At 38.3% G+C, this 15,531-nt stretch overlaps 1 protein-coding gene across 4 annotated transcripts in view; it reads right to left on the minus strand.

The window, feature by feature from the left end:
- Positions 1 to 293: 293 nt before the first annotated feature.
- LOC106870293 (ATPase family AAA domain-containing protein 5) overlaps positions 294 to 15,531 on the minus strand; it is an 89,223-nt gene continuing 73,985 nt past the window's right edge. For all 4 annotated transcript variants that reach the window (XM_089338917.1, XM_089338919.1, XM_089338918.1 and 1 more), the window contains exons 17-18: positions 5,564 to 5,722; positions 294 to 510 (exon numbers count right to left, since the gene is read on the minus strand). In XM_089338917.1, coding sequence (XP_089195043.1) covers positions 432 to 510; positions 5,564 to 5,722 — 238 coding nt within the window. In that variant the 3' untranslated portion in view covers positions 294 to 431. The remainder of the gene's footprint in view (positions 511 to 5,563; positions 5,723 to 15,531) is intronic.

Below are 15,531 nucleotides of genomic sequence, written 5' to 3' on the forward strand. Positions count from 1 at the left end.
CAGATTCAGCATGCAAAATTACATCAATATACCAAATCTGAAAATTTTCACTTAATTTTAAAATTTAAAAAAGTGAAGCCAAATAGAAAAGATCCAAATCATTTTAAATGAACAATCATTGACAATGGTATTTTTATTTTAAGAAAAGATAGCCATTTCTGAACCAGATCTGATTACTGACAAATAAAATTAAAATTAACCCTGTCTGTTTTTATGTATCCATATGAGAAATGAATGGAACTGGGTTTAAATAAAAAAAAAAGAAGATGAAATAAAGAAAGCAAAGACTGAACAATGATCAAAAATGAAGAGTAATTTATCATTAAAATATGATACAGTAATTATATGGAGTGATTCCAGCAGCTTCTGCTCTGTGATCCATTCCAGAGATAGAAGAGCAAGAATTTGAAAACAACAATATATGGTTCCTATCACGTAAAGCCAGATGATAAAATATTCAGTGTTGATTCCTTCAATTGTAAATTGATATTGTCAAAATAATGAAAAAATCTGCCAATAGAAAAGAGGGAGAAGACATTGTTAAAAAAAAAAAAAAATTGGTGATTTGATATTTATAAAAATAACTGGCATCGATATAAAATAAGTTTGTTTTTAACTTTGATGAATGAGTGTCATAAATATGCAATGTTAATTCTCTAAATGAAGTATTAACAGTAACTGCACGATAAAGTGTAGTATATTGCCACTTAAGTGTGGCTGACCCCTAGGGGTGGATGTTACTGTTGCTTTTAGCCCCAGAAGGACATCTCCTCCAGCTGGCTTATCGACACACGACTGTGTCCTGTTTGCCAAGGGAAGTTATCCCTCTCACCACAATCTGCAGCACGAACGGATCCGGATTTCAGGGTTATTTCCCTTCGTCGGCGTTCGATAGCTACTGACCTTGGTGAGAGAGACAAAAACCTGGCAATCTTATATCTTCTTTTCCAGTGAAATTCTTCACTGATATCGAAAAGGTGAAAACAAGCAATGTTAATTCTCTAAATGAAGTATTAACAGTAACTGCACGATAAAGTGTAGTATATTGCCACTTAAGTGTGGCTGACCCCCCAACGCCGACGAAGGGAAATAACCCTGAAATCCGGATCCGTTCGTGCTGCAGATCGTGGTGAGAGGGATAACTTCCCTTGGCAAACAGGACACAGTCGTGTGTCGATAAGCCAGCTGGAGGAGATGTCCTCCTGGGGCTAAAAGCAACAGTAACATCCACCCCTAGGGGTCAGCCACACTTAAGTGGCAATATACTACACTTTATCGTGCAGTTACTGTTAATACTTCATTTAGAGAATTAACATTGCTTGTTTTCACCTTTTCGATATCAGTGAAGAATTTCACTGGAAAAGAAGATATAAGATTGCCAGGTTTTTGTCTCTCTCACCAAGGTCAGTAGCTATCGAACGCTGACGAAGGGAAATAACCCTGAAATCCGGATCCGTTCGTGCTGCAGATCGTGGTGAGAGGGATAACTTCCTTTGGCAAACAGGACACAGTCGTGTGTCGATAAGCCAGCTGGAGGAGATGTCCTCCTGGGGCTAAAAGCAACAGTAACATCCACCCCTAGGGGTCAGCCACACTTAAGTGGCAATATACTACACTTTATCGTGCAGTTACTGTTAATACTTCATTTAGAGAATTAACATTGCTTGTTTTCACCTTTTCGATATCAGTGAAGAATTTCACTGGAAAAGAAGATATAAGATTGCCAGGTTTTTGTCTCTCTCACCAAGGTCAGTAGCTATCGAACGCCGACGAAGGGAAATAACCCTGAAATCCGGATCCGTTCGTGCTGCAGATCGTGGTGAGAGGGATAACTCCCTTGGCAAACAGGACACAGTCGTGTGTCGATAAGCCAACTGGAGGAGATGTCCTCCTGGGGCTAAAAGCAACAGTAACATCCACCCCTAGGGGTCAGCCACACTTAAGTGGCAATATACTACACTTTATCGTGCAGTTACTGTTAATACTTCATTTAGAGAATTAACATTGCTTGTTTTCACCTTTTCGATATCAGTGAAGAATTTCACTGGAAAAGAAGATATAAGATTGCCAAGTTTTTGTCTCTCTCACCAAGGTCAGTAGCTATCGAACGCCGACGAAGGGAAATAACCCTGAAATCCGGATCCGTTCGTGCTGCAGATCGTGGTGAGAGGGATAACTTCCCTTGGCAAACAGGACACAGTCGTGTGTCGATAAGCCAGTGGCAATATACTACACTTTGTCATAAATATGTTTTGCTGAAATAAGAAACATAAAACAAGCCACTACATGTCTGCTCTCAATTACTAGAAAATGGCAGTAACCCAGCAGTACTGTAAATAGCACACTGGGCAAAAACTGCTCAGTGGCATTTCATCCATCTTTACGTTCTGAGCTCAAATTCCTTTGAGGTTGACTTTGCCTTTCATCCTTTTGGGGTCAATAAAATAAGTAGCAGTTGAGCACTGAGGGTTGATGTAGTTGACTTACTCCCTCTCCTAAAGTTGCTGGCCTTGTGCCAAAATTTGAAACCAATTACTGGAAATTGTAGACAAATCTGTTTCTAGAGATGCATCTCAATATCTTAGCAAAAGAAAATGCACATGAAATAATATAATCTTATGTATTACTATAAAGAAAAGGACTGTTATAGAGCAGAGAGAAAGCTTTAGTCCTCCTATGAGTGACTGACACTGCAGTAACCCCTAATAAGGTGAAGGGAACTCTTAGGTCCTCTGTTGTTGTGTGCTAGACAATGCAGACCATGACGAGGGGCTGCCTCACAAGGGATAACTATTTGTCATGGTCTCCATCATTTACCACTTGTAAAAGAGTATACATACTCACTCTGTGGTTATGCATATGTCTTACAGAGTGGATGAGGTACATTTTATCAAGCCCTGGTACTGGAGAGGACAAAATATCTCTTTCTCATATAAGTTCTTATTTGGAATTACTGCAGAGCCAATCACTCATATATAGGAAGACTAAAGAGACCCCTCTGACCAAAATCAAATGTTAGAATCCCTATCCGCCCCTGAACAAACAGCCTGGGGCTAAACAACAATATCTCCATAAATCCACTCACAGGTAGACTCAGATTCCCCTCTTCTTCTTGTCCTTCTTTAGGTCTGTTGGTGCCTTTGAGTGACATATCAAGCAGTGAGTAATCACCAGTTATCTTTGTCTCTGGCCAACCGGTATGCTTCTTCCCAGCTGATGTTCAGTCTGTGTAGGTCTTCTTTGAAAGTACTATGCCATATCTTCCTTGGCCGGCCTCTTTTTCTCTTACTTTCCAGCAGCATCCAGCCCATGGCTGTTTTGGCAAGCCTCTCCTCTGGCAGTCTTAGTATGTGTCCAGCCATTCTCATTTGGTCACAATTGCATGCAGGGGCCTTACACTTGCTGCTTGGAGAATGGCTTCATTTGTCACTCTGCCTCGATAAGTGATTCTTAGGATCTTTCTGAGGCAGTGAAATACGTTGAGTTGGCAGGTAATTTTTGCTGTCATCTTCCAGCTGTATAGATTGCTATTGGTAGTATTGCTGTTTTGTACAGCTGAATCTTCACTTCTATACTTATGTTATTGCTACACCAAAGTGTTGTCAGTCTTCTAAATACTCCCACTGCCTTGCTAATTCTGCAGCTTACATCTGTCTCTGCATCGCTGTTGCTTGTCACTATGCTTGTAATTTCTTCAACTGGTTCTCATCCAACTTCCATTGGTGCACTTTTTAGTTGTTTCTCTACTTGAGTTACTTCTGTTTTTTGACTGTTGATTCTCAACCCAGTCTCTGCTGCTTCCCTTTCCATTTCTCTTCTCATTTCTTGTAATGTTGGGCGATTCTCAGCCAACAGAGCAACGTTATCGACAAAATCCAAGTCTGATAGCCAGTCTCTGTCCCTGGTATGCCTACAGCCAGTCCCACCGTTGATCTTCACATAACAAAATCAATGACTATCAGAAACAACATTGGTGACAAGAGACAGTGTTGTCTTACTCTAGTAAATGATTTTAAGGAAACCAGTGTATCCATACTGTTTTAATCGTCTTAGCTTATCTATAGCAAATGGTTTTGTTTATAACTCTTATTCTTTAACCGGATCTGCACCACAGTTGTTAGTAGATGATGATCAGACCCAATATCAGCCCCACTTTGTGCCTTTATGTCCTGCAGTGAAGATCACCAGTGCTGACTTATGCACACAAAGGCAATTTTGTTGATGGTTGTTCCATCTAGAAACTGTCAGGTCATTTTGTGGATAGTTGAGTGTGGGAAGAAGGTGTTGCCAATGTAGAATAATAAAAAGTGCTCTCCATTTTCAGTTGTTTTGCTTCCACTTGTATGTGGTCCTTTCATATGCTCTACCCCAAACCTGCTGGAATCTAGCTGAGCATTCCAGTCCCCCACAACCAACTTGATTTCAAAGCATGGTGTGTTATTGATCACATCCTGTAGTTGTTCATAAAAATTGTCCTTTTTTGTTTCTTCCACAAGAAGATCTGGATGATGGTGGTCTTGACAAATCTGGTTTGAAATCATGCAGGAATAATGCTATTACTGACTGGTTGCCAGCTGATAAGAGACTTTGTGGTCTTTTTATCTAGCACCAGCCCCACACCTCTGACATGATAGTAGAAGCAGAGGGCAAGAGTTTCCCTTCTGCTTCTACTATAATGGCCTCTGCTCCTCAGAGTTGGCCAGCTTCCTGCTCCCCGCTATCTTCATGTCTACTCCTCCCATCAATTTTCTGCCTAATCTCCCACATTGCTTTGGGTTCAGTTCCACTGCACGGTATCTAGGGCAAATGTCTCCTGCTATAATTATGGGCCAACCAAAGCCTTATACCTGTTATATATGTATAGATGCACATGAAGGAGAGTGTGTGTGTGTGTGTGTGTGTGTGTGTGTGTGTGTTTCTTAACATTGTGTAATAACTGTAAACAAGGATCACCATCATAAAAGATATCCTTCCATGGAGACCATGTTCAGTACAAGATGTATGTACTGGACATGTTAGAAATGAGTGAGGGTTGGCAACAGGAGGGGGAGCTGGCTGTACAAAATCTGCCTCAATGAATTCCATCTGATTCATACAAGCATAGAAAAGTGGATGTTAAAATGATGATGTTGATGTGTACATATGCCAATGTTTGGGAATGACAATAAAATCAAAGCACTGAGCAGCATCCCATAACATCAACAGCTATAATTCAATTAATAAATTAGAGGTCAATAAAATACCAGAATGAAATATATATTTAGGTCATTGACTAAAACCCTTTAGCATTCAGATCATTCTGTCAAATGTAATGCTTGAATGATCAAATTGTTTTGAATTAATCATGCAATTACATTGGAGCTTTGAAATTTTGATGATGTGATTGTTTATTTTTAGAATGACATTGGAGGGTAGGTGTGCGAAGCCAGATCTGGCTAGTTTGAACATATTTGGGCCGGGTATGGCAGGTTTAAATGCTAAAGGGTTAAAGGGTAGTGGCTCCAGCTTAACCACAGTCCAATGAATGAAAACAATATATAGAACGAAAAGAGATACAGAATACCTTCGTTTCACTTTAGCCAATTGTCGAACCTTCTCTGTACGACAGATGTTTCGAAGTACAGGAAAATAATCCAAAAAGATCAGGTTGGAATTTAGGGATTGGTATATTGGAAGATTGTGGATGACGTTTTCTACAGCTTTCTGTCGAGCTAAAGAAACACTGTGAATAAAAAAAGAAAAATGATTACAAATTGGAAATTCAATTAGCGTAAAAGTTCATGAATTAAGAATACACTACCATGTAGTATTAGGTTATAAAGAAAGCTCTGTTGAATTTTTGACATGATCACTTTAGAGGTACCTTTTTAATACTTCTGGTAAAATAAGCATTAATTTTTACATTCTAATGTTTTTTTTCCTTCACAGACTATTTTATACCACAGTGGTTTAATTCATGTTTTTACTCTTTGATTTTTCCCTTTTGAAATAAATTTAGATTAGACTTATATCAGACACTGCATGCTGTGTGAATTCAAAAGGGGGTTCTTCAACAATAAAACAAGAAACATTCATTCTATCTTTAGAAATGAAGCTTTAACCCTTTCGATACCAAGGCACCTGAAACTGGCTGCATTAACCTAGTCATATTTAAATGAGAATATCAGCAAATTCTCATTAGTACATTCATGAAAACATAATTTCACTATGTAAATTATTGAGTTACAGTATCTAACAGCTGTGAATTTTTAGAGATTTTTTTCCCACATTTTTTTTTTTACATTGATTTTTTTGAAAATTTTTTAATACTGACAAAATGTGGATACCAGTTTCATGTTGTCAAGTAGTGAATCAGAATTTGAAGGATTTTCAACCAAAAATATGGAAAAATCAAGCAAAAGGTACAGCAAACGTGTGAGTAGGAATCAAGTATTTCTATTTCCGAAAGTGAAAGTGATTCCAATGATAACTCAGTGACAAAGAAAATGGATTTGTATGTGAATGGAATAAAGTTTAAAAACAAATTTTCTTGTTGATTTTTCTCAAGAGATTGGACCTAGTCACAGTCTTTTCCAGGAGACAAAATCATAAGTTTTTTTTCTTCTTTTTTTACCACTTAGTTTGTTCAAAACAACTACTGCAGAAATTAATCATTCAACAGAATGTAAACAAAGTGATAAGAAAGATTGTTTGTGGTCTCCCAAGTGCATAGATGAAACCTGAACAATTTTTGCAATCAATATTAATTATGGGTAGGTGCAAGCATGACAGTGTGGTAAAAAGTTTGCTTCCCAACCATATGGTTCTGGGTTCAATCCCACTGCATGGCATCTTGGGCAATTATCATATACAATAGCCGTGAGCTGACCAAAGCCTAGTGAGTGAATTTGATAGATGGAAACTGAAAGGTGCCCATCTTATGTATACATGCATATATATATATATATATATATACTAGCAAAGATACCCGGCGTTACCCGTGTCACATGGAATTGAAGAATTAGACTTTTCTTTTAGATTTTCTCTTAATGAGCTGGAATACCTATGATTCAAATTTCATCAAAATTGCAAATGAAGAATTTTAATGAGGGTTCTTTCCCTCTTTACACACCCTAACAAAAATTCTAATCATGACACATTTATCCCATACTACTCATCTTTATGCCCAGATTCCAAAATCCAATCTTATGGAACCTATTCAAAGGTTTTTGCTCCTGAAAAATGGAGCTCATGGAGCTCTAAGGTGTGGGAGTTAAGGCCCCTATTGAGGGAGGGTCTTAAAGTCAAGTAGAAAAGTTGAATTGTTGGAAATCTTTTTAACTTGGGTCTTATATCTATTGTTCAAATTTCTTTGAAATCGGAAATATATGTATGTTCACTGGGTTTGTAAAAGAGAGCAAAGCTACAGGAAATGAAAAGATGAATGATCACAATAAGCAGTCAGCTACCCTACCCTTGTCGTTACCACTCCCCAGTGGAGCATTCCTCACCATACAGGTAACAGGCACGACCATAAAATGCATTACGTATCTATAGCAATTGGAAGGGCGTGACCCAACTCAAACATTAACAACTGTGTGACGTGAGGGCTAAGGGGAAATGAAAGTGTCACCTCTGGAGTTTGCCAATAATCACTATGCTTATAGGTAACTGGACAGAATAAATTTGCAATCTATAAATGTCTTTGAATAACCAGTCACTTATCTGGGAAGGCCTTGAAATCAATATTACCATCTGGGGACTATCTCTGACACAGTGATAATAAATAGACTCAAAGGAAGTCTGCAACCAAATAACTTTACTCAAAATAACACTTTGCCACTGAATCAATGGAGGTAAAGATGCCTCTCCTTTATTTCACAATTTATGTACCACATTGCAGGAATCACAATCTAAGTATATCTCAAAGCAAACTCTTACACTGTTGTACCATTGAATTACAAATAACGCTCATCTTCTATGCTCGGGTGACCCTACAGCTTCCAAGAGTACAATTGTATTTGTCTTGGCTTAGGAAAAATGACTAAATTGTGGGTGTTAAGCCCCCCTTAAGGGATTTAACTGACTTCTAAAAACTTGAAATTTTAAAAATATTACTTCATTTGTGTCTAATATCTATGGCTAAAATTTCATCAACAGCAAAAATATATGAATTTTCATGGGGGTTATGGCCTCATTTATGCCCCCTTACTTTCAAACATATACTGCATTACATCTGTCCTTATGCATAGAATATAATTTCCAGATTTCATAAAGATCCAATCAGTACTTTTGAGGTAGTTTTGGATCATAAAAATTAGGGAGTTAAAGCCCTCATTTGGGGGTCTTGGAATCGTCATGAGAAGTGGAAACTTTGGGAATACTTCTTGATGTGTGTCAATTACCTGTAGTTGAAATTTCATCAACATCGGAAATTTATGAAATTTCTGCCCCCTTTAAATCACCTCAAATTCAAACCAAACATACTGCATTATACATGCCCTTATGCATTGAATCTAAGTCCCAAATATCATAAGGATCCATCCAGTAATTTTGGTCCATGAAATTGTATGAAACATACAGCATTACCCTTTTCCCTAATTTCATTCGGATCGGTGCAGTAGTTTTCAAATCTATAAGTAACACACGAATACACATAAAGACATTGACTTTTATATAATAGATATGAATATGCACATGTGTGTGTGTGTGTGTGTGTGTGTGTGTGTGTGAGTGTGTGTGTGTGTGTGTGTGTGTGTGTGTGTGTGTGTGTGTGTATTATATATATATATATATATATATATCTACAGGGTCCGCCACAAGTAACTATATATTTTCTTTTGCTGGTAACTTTGTTGATACTTATTCAATTTTTCTATTTCATAGGTCATTTGAAAGCTGAAATCTTAAGTACAGGGCTCAATTCACTCAACTGGTCGGTATACTGGATAATAGATGGTGGTAATGCTCAGTTTGGTATAGAGCAGTGGTTCTTAACGGGGGGGGGGGGCGGGGCGTGAGCCCTTGAGAAAAATCAGGAATTTTTCTAATTATATTTGTTATTCTCTTAACAAGAGCATGGTCAAATAATGAGAAGCTTATGAGAAAATGCAAAAGTATCACCTTATAACTTTAGATTTCTTATTCTAAGTGCCGCTTTCATTTTCTGTACTTATTGACCCACCCCCTCATATCCCTCAAAACCCTCACTAATTCTGAATTGTAGCTTTAACATTTGCCTTTATTTTGTAATTTTTTTCATTACAACAAGACTCAGGTTAAGAACCACTGGTATAAAGCTTAGATATTATTATCCTGTAAAGACAAACATCTTTTTCAGTTAATAGATTATAAACAAGTTTGATCCACAGTTTTCATATATATGAAATAACGGGACTCTTAAAAATCAAGAGACATGCTGAAACATTATCAAATCATTATAGTAACATAATAAGAAATATTAACTTAATTTTAAAAATTGAAAACCATTTTTAAATTTTAGCAAAATGAAAAGATGAAAAGAATGATATATTTAAAAATAGGAAATAAAACAAAAAGTATGTATTATCACTCAATTTAATAAAGTCTCAAAAAAATTAAAACACTGATTGGAAAAATAAAAAATTAAAACACTGATTGGAAAAATAAAAAATTAAAACACTGATTGGAAAAATAAAAAATTTCAAAAATAAAACCCAAATTTTTAATATTAAATGTTTAGTCTTGTATTTTTTATTTGTTTCAGTCATTTGACTGCGGCCATGCTGGAGCACTGCCTTTAATTGAACAAATCAACCCCAGGACTTATTCTTATGATAAAAATATAGTAAATTATTTTGTATGAAAAAAATTATAATATAAATCCACATGTTAAACTAAAATTCAGATTTAAATATTACAGAAAGTTCTAGGTAAAACTAAAAGCTATGCAAAATCTTTTCCTTTTTAAAAAAACTTTTTTTTATATTTTCATACACATACATACAATGTTTTATTGTACAAATTTTTTGTATAACTTTTCTTTTAATTTAACTTTTATTCCAAATTTTTGTTTTAATTTTTTCAGAACTTTTTACTCCAAGCGTTCTAACTTGAGCCTTGACATTACCTTACATGTGTCTTATCTTTTGTTCACATATTTGTGTTGTCCACTGCACAGCAAATAATTTGCAATGAGTGCAAAGAAACAGAAGTGTCTTGAATATATTCAATTTAGATTTGTGTCCCCCAGTGTGTGATAGGTTACAAAACTTTGAGCAATAATAGAATATGACCCTCATGCTTGGAACACCACTTGAGGACAACATATCCTGCTCTTGCAGACAAGCCCAAGGCATTCTTTGTAACAAAAAGACATTCCTTGAAGCAAGCTAAGTTGGACAGCAGTGGGGCATTTTGGCAACAAACTTCAATGTTCGTTAAGGCTTCCTATGAGATCGCCATGTTGATTGCAAAGAACAGGAAGAGCCATAACATTGGAGAGTCTCTCATAAAACCAAGTCTACTCTGTGCAGTAGAACTCTTGCTGAGGAAAGATAGTGCAAACAAGCTTTCCCAGATTTCACTATAAAACGATACAGTCAAGAGAAGGATCGACAACTTGTCTCAAGACATCAAAGATCAAATTCTGAACCAGACAAGAGATTCTCCTGTTTTTGCCATCCAGTGTGACGAAACAACTGACATCACTCAGTGTTCTCAGCTACTGGTATATGCTTGTTTTGTATCAGGCAACTGTGTAAAAGAGGAAATGTTGTTCTGTCACCCTATGGATAGTTGTATAATAGCAGCAGCTATTTTTCGTGATGCATCAAACTTCTTTCAGGAAAACTAACTTTCATGAGATTCGCTGGTAGAGGTGTGCACTGATCGAGCTCCAGCCATGCTTAGTCTGCAGTCTGGATTCATTACTGGGGTGAAAGAAAAAAAATCTATCTGTTGTAGGTACACACTGCATACTTCATCATGTAGCCTTAGCAACCAGAACCTTACCCACTGAAATGAGAAATATTCTGAACATGTCTATAAGTTAGAAAATTACTGTTCTTAAATCTCACAATGAGAGATCGCGATACACAGATATTGTTTTGAGCTGAGAGGGGGTGCTAGATTCCCTTGTTCGAAAATATAAGAACACAGATCATGTCATATAGCCAGCTGGAGACGGTGTCTCCTGGGGCTAAATTACAGCAACATTCGTCCTAAGCTAGGACTGTCATGTTATGTTGGCAAACAATCTTTACTCTAGTGTCTATCAAGGTTGTCAACATTTTTAAAGGTGGAGCCTTAAACAGTCGTCTTTTCAAACTGTTGTGTAAAGATATGGAATCTGAATATGAAGCATTGCTTTTTCCCATGAACGTACAATGACTATCAGAGGGGAACATGCTTGGACGGCTTTATGAACTATGAGAAGAAGTAGCAATATTTCTTGATTTGAAGCAGAAGGCAGATCTCCATGACAAGTTCCAGTCTGAAGGCTTTCAGCTATCTCTAGCTTACCTGGTGGACATCTTCGAAGCATTGAATGCCCTCGACCTTAAACTACAAGGGGAAAACATTAACATTCTCACGCACCACAACACCATTCGAACCTTCATGGTCAAACTCGACCTCTGGAAATGTTGAATTCAGCAGGGTAATACAGCCAGTTTTAGTTACTTGGATTCTGCTCTCATTCACGGTAACCCTGATTCTGAGTGAAAGAAACAAATAATCACACATCTGACTGACTTGAAAACAGAATTCATCAGATACTTCCCAGAACAGATGAAATGCGTGAAGCTTGGAAATTCATCAGGAAGTGACTGATGTTTTGGATGAAGTGCAAGAGGAGTTTCTTGAGCTGAAGGTCAACTCTCCAGCTAAGGAAGACTTCAAAGAACTGGATCTTGAAACGTTTTGGATCAAGTACCTTCCTGTTCACCCTCTGATCTCACATCAGGCTCTGCAGATTTTAGCTATGTTTGGATCCACATATTTATGTGAAGCTGCATTTTGCATGCTCATTGCTGTCGAGACCAAGTACAGAAACAGGCTGACCGTTGAAAGGGACTTATGTTGTGCACTCTCTGGCATTCAACCACACATTCAACATCTTGTAATCTCACTAATAATGTGACTAATTCATATTCAATAAAAGAAAATTTTTTTGCTGAGAAACAGTATCAAGTGTCTCACTTTTTGGATAATGTGACTATATATAAAATTATATATATTTTTGTATAATGTGACCAATTCATATTCAATGAAAAAACTGAAAACATATTTTAGATTATATTTAAAATCTGGGAGGGAATTTTATTCATAGATGCAAGGGGGTGTGGAGAAAACAAATTCCTAGGAGAGGTGTGGTAGTAAAAAGGTTAAGAACCACTGGTAAAGGGTATTGTTAATGCATTTATACTATATACCAAGTCAGGAGGGGGTCAAAAGCAATGTATTCATCTGCAGTTATGAGCAAATGTAGCAATGCAGTTGAGGGTTAGTTTTTCATCCTAAAAAAGAGGGATATCCCTCTGATCTCCATAAATTAAATAAAAATCAAGGGTTGCAAATATCTTCAACAAAAACGAAAAGTTCTCAGAGGGTGGTCCGTTGAAACAAGTTTCCAATGTGCATTCAGCAAGCTGGCATTATGCAAAGTGGGTTGCTTTACAAGTTTCTATGATAGAAACATTGTGATTAATATACTTGCATTTGAGGAAATTTACCTTTGCTCAATATAAATGAGTAATGAACATTTAAACAACAGAATGTTTTGAAATGACTGGCTACAAGTGATTACCCAATCAAAAGGCAGTTTGTGTCTAAAAGAACTCCACATCATACAATGCAGAGTAGATAAACGAAAATCTTTAAACAGTTAAATCAATGGATATTAAAGTGAAGACCCTGAAGAAACTGCACCGGTATTATAGTAGGATTGCAATTGCAACAGTTACTTATTGTTGCAGTAGAAACATGTGAACCTGTATCATCATCATCATCATCATCATCATCGTTTAACGTCCGCTTTCCATGCTAGCATGGGTTGGACGATTTGACTGAGGACTGGTGCAACCGGATGGCTACACCAGGCTCCAATCTAATTTGGCAGAGTTTCTACAGCTGGATGCCCTTCCTAACGCCAACCACTCAGAGAGTGTAGTGGGTGCTTTTATGTGTCACCTGCATGAAAACGGCCACGCTCGAAATGGTGTCTTTTATGTGCCACCCGCACAAGAGCCAGTCCAGGGGCACTGGCAATGATCTCACTTGGCTTGCCGGGTCTTCTCACGCACAGCACATTTCCAAAGGTCTCGGTCAGTAGTCATCGCCTCGGTGAGGCCCAATGTTCGAAGGTCTTGCCTCACCACCTCAGCCCAGGTCTTCCTGGGCCTACCTCTTCCACGGGTTCCCTCAACTGTTAGGGTGTGGCACTTTTTCACACAGCATCCTCATTCATTCTCACCACATGTCCAAACCAGCGCAATCGTCTCTCTTGCACACCACTACTGACGCTTCTTATGTTCAGCTTTTCTCTCAAGATACTTACACTCTGACGGGTATGCACATTTACATTACACATCCAGCGGAGCATACTGGCTTCATTCCTTGCGAGCTTACGCATGTCCTCAGCAGTCACAGCCCATGTTTCACTGCCATGTAGCATGGCTGTTCGTACACATGCGTCATACAGTCTGCCTTTTACCCTGAGTGAGAGTCCCTTTGTCGCCAGCAGAGGTAAGAGCTCTCTAAACTTGGCCCAGGCTATTCTTATTCTAGCAGTTACACTTTCAGCGCACCCACCCCCACTACTAACTTGGTCACCCAGATAGCGGAAGCTATCAACTACCTCTAGTTTTTCTCCCTGGAATGAGATAGAAGTTGTTTCCTGTTTGTTTACAGTGTTTATTGCACCTGAACATGTATATATATGTATATATATATATATAGCAATATGTATATATATATATATATATATATATATATATATATATATATATATAGCAATATGTATGTATATATATATATATATATATATATATATATATATATATATATATATATATATAGAGAGAGAGAGAGAGAGAGAGAGAGAGATATATGAATATTTCTAAGTCTCTCTAAAGGAGACTACGGCAGTGGTACTGGATATTAATAATTATCGCCAAGCCAACATGGCAGTCCCAAAAATAGGATGAATGCTGCCGTGGATTAGCTCCAAGAGGCCATCGCCTCTAGCTAGCTATGTGACACACGAACCTGTGTCCTTTATAACTGATGCTATATTTCTGGTAAGGCAGCTGCAGGAGAAATACCTAGCTGAAGATAAACCTCTGTACCTGGCTTTCGTTGATATGGAGAAAGCCTTTGACAGGGTCCCCCGATCCCTTATTTGGTGGTCAATGAGGAAACTAGGGATAGAAGAATGGTTAGTGAGAGCTGTGCGAGCCATGTACAGAGATGCTATCAGTAAGGTGAGGGTTGGCAATGAGTACAGTGAAGAATTCCGGGTAGAGGTAGGGGTCCACCAAGGTTCAGTCCTCAGCCCCCTCCTATTTATCATAGTCCTCCAGGCGATAACAGAGGAATTCAAGACAGGATGCCCCTGGGAGCTCCTCTATGCTGATGACCTTGCACTAATTGCTGAGTCACTATCAGAACTAGAGGAGAAGTTTCAGGAGTGGAAGCAAGGACTAGAGTCGAAGGGCCTTAGAGTCAACCTAGCTAAAACCAAAGTCCTAATAGCAAAGGCGTAGGTAGAAACTTTATAAGATGCACCCAGTGCAAGCTATGGGTACATAAGAGGTGCAGCAATAACAAAGGAAGGTTAACTAGGAAGTTAGTTTTTATATGTAGCAGATGTTCAGGAGCAATAAACACTGTAAATGTACAGAAAACAACTTCTATCTCATTCCAGGGAGAAAAACTAGACGTAGTTGATAGCTTCTGCTATCTAGGTGACCAAGTTAGTAGTGGGGGAGGGTGCGCTGAAAGCGTAGCTGCTAGAATAAGAATAGCCTGGGCAAAGTTCAGAGAGCTCTTACCTGTGCTGGTGACAAGGGGCATCTCACTCAGAGTAAAAGGCAGACTGTATGACGCATGTGTACGAACAGCCATGCTTCATGGCAGTAAAACGTAGGTTGTGACTGCCGAGGACATGCGTAGGCTCACAAGGAATGAAGCCAGTATGCTCCGATGGATGTGTAATGTCAGTGTGCATACTAGTACCTTGAGAGAAAAGTTGAACTTACGAAGCATCAGTTGTGGTGTGCAAGAGAGACGACTGCACTGGTATGGTCATGTAGCGAGAATGGATGAGGATATCTCTGTGAAAAAATGCCACACCCTAGCAGTTGAGGGAACCTGTGGAAGAGGTAGGCCCAGGAAGACCTGGGATGAGGTGGTGAGGCACGACCTTCGAACTTTGGACCTCACTGAGGCAATGACTTCTGACCGAGACCTTTGGAAATATGCTGTGCGTGAGAAGACCGGCAAGCCAAGTAAGACCTAAATCTAAGGCCTCAGCCAGTCCACTTATGCATACCTTCCTTCATTGGACACTAA

This window comes from Octopus bimaculoides, chromosome 21 (assembly GCF_046866305.1).
Source record: "Octopus bimaculoides isolate indiv1 chromosome 21, ASM4686630v1, whole genome shotgun sequence".
Taxonomy (NCBI): Eukaryota; Metazoa; Mollusca; class Cephalopoda; order Octopoda; family Octopodidae; genus Octopus; species Octopus bimaculoides.